The sequence below is a fragment of the Diospyros lotus genome, chromosome 9, assembly GCF_014633365.1.
Source record: "Diospyros lotus cultivar Yz01 chromosome 9, ASM1463336v1, whole genome shotgun sequence".
Classification (NCBI taxonomy): domain Eukaryota; kingdom Viridiplantae; phylum Streptophyta; class Magnoliopsida; order Ericales; family Ebenaceae; genus Diospyros; species Diospyros lotus.
The window spans coordinates 17759424-17764943 of record NC_068346.1 but is presented as its reverse complement, the minus strand read 5'-3'; the positions used below and the strand labels follow the sequence as shown (position 1 = coordinate 17764943).

At 36.9% G+C, this 5520-nt stretch overlaps 1 protein-coding gene across 1 annotated transcript; it reads left to right on the top strand.

Moving 5' to 3' along the window:
• Positions 1-640: 640 nt before the first annotated feature.
• LOC127809909 (probable nucleoredoxin 1) lies at positions 641-4180 on the top strand. Its single transcript, XM_052349083.1, has 4 exons — positions 641-1008; positions 2098-2577; positions 2711-3193; positions 3298-4180. Exons 1-4 carry the CDS (start codon positions 889-891, stop codon positions 3967-3969), a joined length of 1755 nt encoding a protein of 584 aa, XP_052205043.1. The 5' UTR covers positions 641-888; the 3' UTR covers positions 3970-4180.
• The last annotated feature ends 1340 nt before the right edge of the window (positions 4181-5520 follow it).

Genomic DNA, 5520 nt, shown 5'->3' with positions numbered 1-5520 from the left:
AAATTCAGAGAATTAATTTAGAGATAAAGGAGCATGGTCGAAGGCAGAAAATTGATCGAGCTCGCATTTTAAGGTCAGAGCACGCATACCGAAGAAGCCCTTGAGATTAAGTTAAGGTGAGTAAATTTTTTTAAAAAATGTCAAAAAATTAGGAAATAATAATATATCATAAAAATATTGTTTTTATATTAAGTGAAGTTTTACAATTTATAAATTCTATATATGCTAATTTTAAATTATAAATTTTGTCCCTACTATATAAAATTTTTGGATCCATCTCTAATTAAAAAGAGACTTATTACTTACTTTTAAAAATAATAAACACAATATTAAATTTAGTTACCAAATACTATTTGTACTAAATATTATTATCATAACACAATAATTACAGTACAATATATAACGTAATAAAACCAAAAAAGACCTAACTAAAAAAAGGCAAACAAGCCCTCTTCCACCTATGGACCATGATTGGACAATTAACCCTCCACGGTTCCTAGTTTGATTGGACATGCCTTGGAAAGTTAGAACCATATGCTTACTAGTTAAAGAAGAATCCAGAACCGTATGCTTATTAGTTATCACACACCAAACTTATAGAATATTATTATTATTATTTACGTAATAGAGAAGCAATGACAAGTGATAGGTGAGACAGATTCTATTACTCAGCTCGATACGATGATTTAACTGACTTGGATTGGACTTGGCGTTCCGGAGGAGTCGTCCCCCGTTGCCCTTACGCGGACATGGATTCCTTTCTTGCCCACCAATCCAGAAGAAAAATCTGGAACAAACGGCGAATTTAAATATGCACTGGCTTCGAAGCTCTCTCGCTCTCACTCAAAATCCTCTGCCTCGTCTGAATCCAACTAAAAGCGAGACAAAATGGAGCACGAACATGGCCAAGCTGATGCCCCCCACAACGACGGATTCGAAACCCACGATCTTCAATCCGTCCTCTCTTCTCCCGAGAGGGATTTCCTCATTCGCAACAATGGGGATCAGGTCAAATCTCTTCCTTCTTTTCCTTTTTTCTTTCCTACAATTCCTAGGTTTCTGGCAGTTTAAAGAACCATCTTCTTTTGGACCTTTTTCCGGAATTTATCAGTGTGTTTATGATATTTATGTTAATGGATACGATCGGGATTAATAGAGAACCATCTTCTAAGGCGCATATGAGGCTCTCCAAAAATTAAATTTGAATATATATTTTAAATATATATTAGAATACATAATTTATACCGATTTTATTTAAATTTAGTTAGTAGAGTGGTAGGTTGTCAATCAAAACTTTCTTAGGTCACTAGTTCAAGCACCAATACGTTTGATTTTTTTTTATATTTTAATATTTTTTAAATAATAAATATTAATCTCACAAATTTTGTAAGAAAAATTAATGTTGAGTGATTTTTTTTACATTTTAATGTTTGCTAAATAATAAATATCAATTTCATAAATTTTGTAGAAAAAATTAATACCTTAGTTAATTTTTCTACATTTTAATATTTTTTAACCACTAAATAATATTCTTGTATCGAAATTTTGCATGAAAAATTAATACTTTAGTCATTGAATCTTTGAACGTGTTCAATCAAATTTTTTTAAACTTGAAAGTTAATGGTGTAAATCGTTAATATCAAATTTGATTTAAAGTTCTATTTAAAGTCCTGAAAGTCTAAGGACTCAATTAAATTTTAGTTTATGAGCTCACTTAGTGCCCCCAAAATCTCAGGCCGGCATTGGGTATATTTGTTGGTTAATGTTTGATAATTTGTTTGTGCCAGTGAAGATAGAACCGGATTTACATGCCTTCATTAATGTAAAAATTTTGGTAGGAGCTGTTGTCTGAATCTTATGGGAGTTGGGGTAAGATAGTGAGGGCGACCGTCCATGCCAGGTGTATGAATTTTTGTTGAACTGAGTGTTGGAATTAATAGGTTCGCTGGAGAAAATTGATATTTGTAGCGTCTGAGCCATCAATTTCAATGCTTGTTCTTGATGTGGATGAAACTTTCATTTGCTTCCGTAAATTTCCCTTGTTTGAGCAGTAGTTATATCTGTTTCTGAAAATGTGCTAAATTTTGAATCTTGCAGGTCAAAATTGAGAGTCTGAAGGGGAAGAAGGTTGGGCTATATTTTTCAGCATCCTGGTGTGGTCCGTGCCGACGCTTCACCCCCAATCTAGTGGATGTTTACACTGAACTGTCACATTATGGCAATTTTGAGATTGTTTTTGTCTCGGGGGATGAAGATGAAGAATCATTCCAGGGGTATTTTGCCAAGATGCCGTGGCTTGCTATCCCCTTTTCTGATTCAGACACACGTGACAACCTGGATGGGTTGTTTAAGGTGATGGGGATACCTCACCTCGTGATCCTTGATGAAAATGGGCAGGCTTCGACTGAGGATGGAGTTCAGATAATTCAGGATTATGGAGTTGATGCTTATCCTTTTTCCTCAGAAAAGATCAAAGAAATTGAAGAAGAGGAGGAAGCCGCTAGGAGGGAACAATCCCTTAAATCTGTTCTAGTCTCCCGTTCTCGTGATTTTGTGATCTCAGCGGATGACAAGAAGGTAAGGTTCAATTGCTTAGGTCAAAATACTTTGAAAACACTCACAGTTCAGTTCCTTCTATTTGTTATTATATAATTCTTAAAAGTTATTAGTATTTTGTGATATCAAAATATTCTGTGTGTGTTCTGTTTAGGTGCCCGTCTCTGAGCTTGAAGGGAAGACTGTAGGCCTTTATTTTTCAGTGTCTTCATATGGTCCATGCCTTCGGTTTAATACTAAACTGATTGAAGTTTATGAGAAATTGAAGGCAAAGGAGGAGAACTTTGAGGTTGTGATGATACGCCTTGATGATGAAGAAGAAGACTCCTTCAAGGAAGACTTTGCGAGAATGCCTTGGTTTTCTCTGCCTTTCAAGGACAAGAGCTGTGGGAAGCTGGCTCGGTACTTTGATCTTTCAACTATACCCTCAGTGGTCATTATCGGCCCAGATGGGAAGACTCTTCAATCGGATGTTGCTGAGACCATTGAAGAATATGGCGTTCAAGCATACCCTTTTACTCCAGAAAAGCTTGCTGAGCTTGAGGAGATAGAAAAGGCGAAGCGGGAAGCACAAACTTTGGAGTCAATTCTGGTTTCAGGAGACCTTGATTTTGTAATTGGAAAAGATGGAGTCAAGGTTAGGTTGCCAAGAGTTTTAATACATCACAAGTTATGTTTAGCCTGCCTGCTCACTTTTTCTCACACATTGTGGAGATCACTAACAAGCCTCTCTCTTTTCAGGTTCCAGTTTCTGATCTTGTTGGGAAAACCATCCTCCTCTACTTTTCAGCACATTGGTGTCCCCCATGCCGCGCTTTCATGCCAAAACTCGTCGAAGCCTATCACCAAATTAAGGCTAAAGATGATGCATTTGAGGTGATTTTCATCTCCAGTGACAGGGACCAAAGCTCATTCGAGGAATTCTTTTCTAACATGCCATGGCTGGCACTCCCCTTTGGAGATGAGAGGAAATCGTCTCTGTCGCGCACTTTTAAAGTTCAGGGCATCCCTATGGTCGTTGCACTTGGGCCATCTGGCCGGACTGTGACAACTGAAGCCAGAGAACTTGTCATGCGTCATGGAGCCGATGCGTATCCCTTCAGTGAGGAACGCTTGAAGGAGCTCGAGGCACAGCTTGAGGAGATGGCAAAGGGGTGGCCTAAGAAGTTGAAACATCCATCACATGAACACGAGCTCGAACTAACTCGACGTGTGCGGTATGGATGCGATGGGTGTGAAGAACCGGGTGACGTTTGGGCATTTCATTGCAAAGATTGTGACTTCGATCTGCATCCCAAGTGTGCTATGGAAGAAGAGAAAGGAACCAAACCTGAGAACGAAGAGGCGGCAGAAGAGAAACCCAAAGAAGGATGGATTTGTGATGGAGATGTGTGTTACAAAGAAGCTCAGTGAGTCTGTGCTCTGAATCCATGGCAGTTCAATCCTACATATTTGCTATTTACAATAAGAGTTGGCTCGCTATTTAGTTTTTGAGGCTTTGAAGCTCTGGTTTCCTTTTTTATGTATATATTTTATTGTATGTTTGTGGCTTGTACATTTAAATAATGAGCCATCAATATATGTATTTCAGTTGGTGTCTTTATAATGTGGAGGTATTTACAGATCATAACACTGTAAAAAATAAACACAGTAAAAAAATAAAAAGTTTAATCCTAAATATTTTAGGATCTCTCTAAGTGAATAAATTATGTAATAATCATAAAATATTATCTCTTGACGTGATGATTTAATTATGAAAAGCCAAGTGTCTAACTTTTAACAATAAGACGTATAAATTGAAAGGAGATTTTAATGGTACGATCTATAAATTGAAAGAAAACTTGTTTGGAAGACTGAATTACATTATTCTACTTATAATCTTTTCTTTCTTTCCTTGTACTCATTGGATAATGCCTTAAATATTGGGTAACTACTAATAAAATGGATTTAAGATCAAGAAATACAAAGGTTATGTTATAAGTAGAATAACTAAATAATAAAACAATTTGAAATTGCCAATGGGACTATAAGACATCAGGGTATTTAATCAAAAAATTTATGTGAGCGCAGACCTGATGGATTCTTTTTTTATTCTATAATAAAACTTAGTCTAAAATAAAATAATATTTGTTTTGTTGTACCATTCTATTTTGGGGGTGTAATATCCAAGAAATTGGGATTATTTGAGGATAAGTGTTTTATTAGAAAAATAGAATTTCGGGGAACATTGGTATCTAAATAACCTGAAAAATTGATCGAATTGACTACAGGGAGTACCCTGAAGCCGAGATGCCAAAGAAAAATGATATGGCATTAATGAGCATCTCGAGGCATGATTTATGGTATCAAAAGAAATTAGATCGGGAACGATTTTCGGTACAACTAAAATGCAACTGCTATTTAGGATGCAAAATCTAATCTTTATAGGAGACTTCAAGGAAGTCAACAGAAGTTTGAGGGGGTTTTGGTTTTTCGTAAAGAACAACTCTTTAGTGGTTTCAGGAAGAAACGAAAGGGTTTAGGGCCAAAACGAATATTCGGGCCTAAGTGTAGTCTTCCAAAATTGCTAGAGGAGGACGAAACAATGTTTTTTTCGCAATCTTCGAGGGTCAAATGGATGTCTTAGGACTTGAGGGCCTTAAATGCAATATTGAAAAGTTTAGGGGTTAAGTAAAAAGGGCTAAAAAGGTAAAAGTCAAAAGTTGAGGGGCAAAAGTGCAAAATTGGAAACTTTGCCAAAGGGAATCTGACCAACCCACTGGCAGTCACCGACCGGCCATTTGGAGCACTAGGTTTGCACGAGAGATGGTCAGGGAACACTTTTGGTAAAAGGATGGGTTGACAAAAGCCACGAGGGTGGTCGAAAATTGAAGAAATTCGACCGAAAGTTGGTCAGTTAATTGAGTGCTTGCAAATCGTTTTTTTTGGTCGGGGGAGGTTGCGTTTAGGTCGATCTAGGGCAGG

Coding starts and splice junctions, on each gene's coding strand:
- LOC127809909 (XM_052349083.1), top strand. CDS start 889: ATGGAGCACGAACATGGCCAAGCTGATGCCCCCCACAACGACGGATTC. Junction 1,009..2,097: donor TTCGCAACAATGGGGATCAG/GTCAAATCTCTT, acceptor TGAATCTTGCAG/GTCAAAATTGAGAGTCTGAA. Junction 2,578..2,710: donor TCTCAGCGGATGACAAGAAG/GTAAGGTTCAAT, acceptor TGTTCTGTTTAG/GTGCCCGTCTCTGAGCTTGA.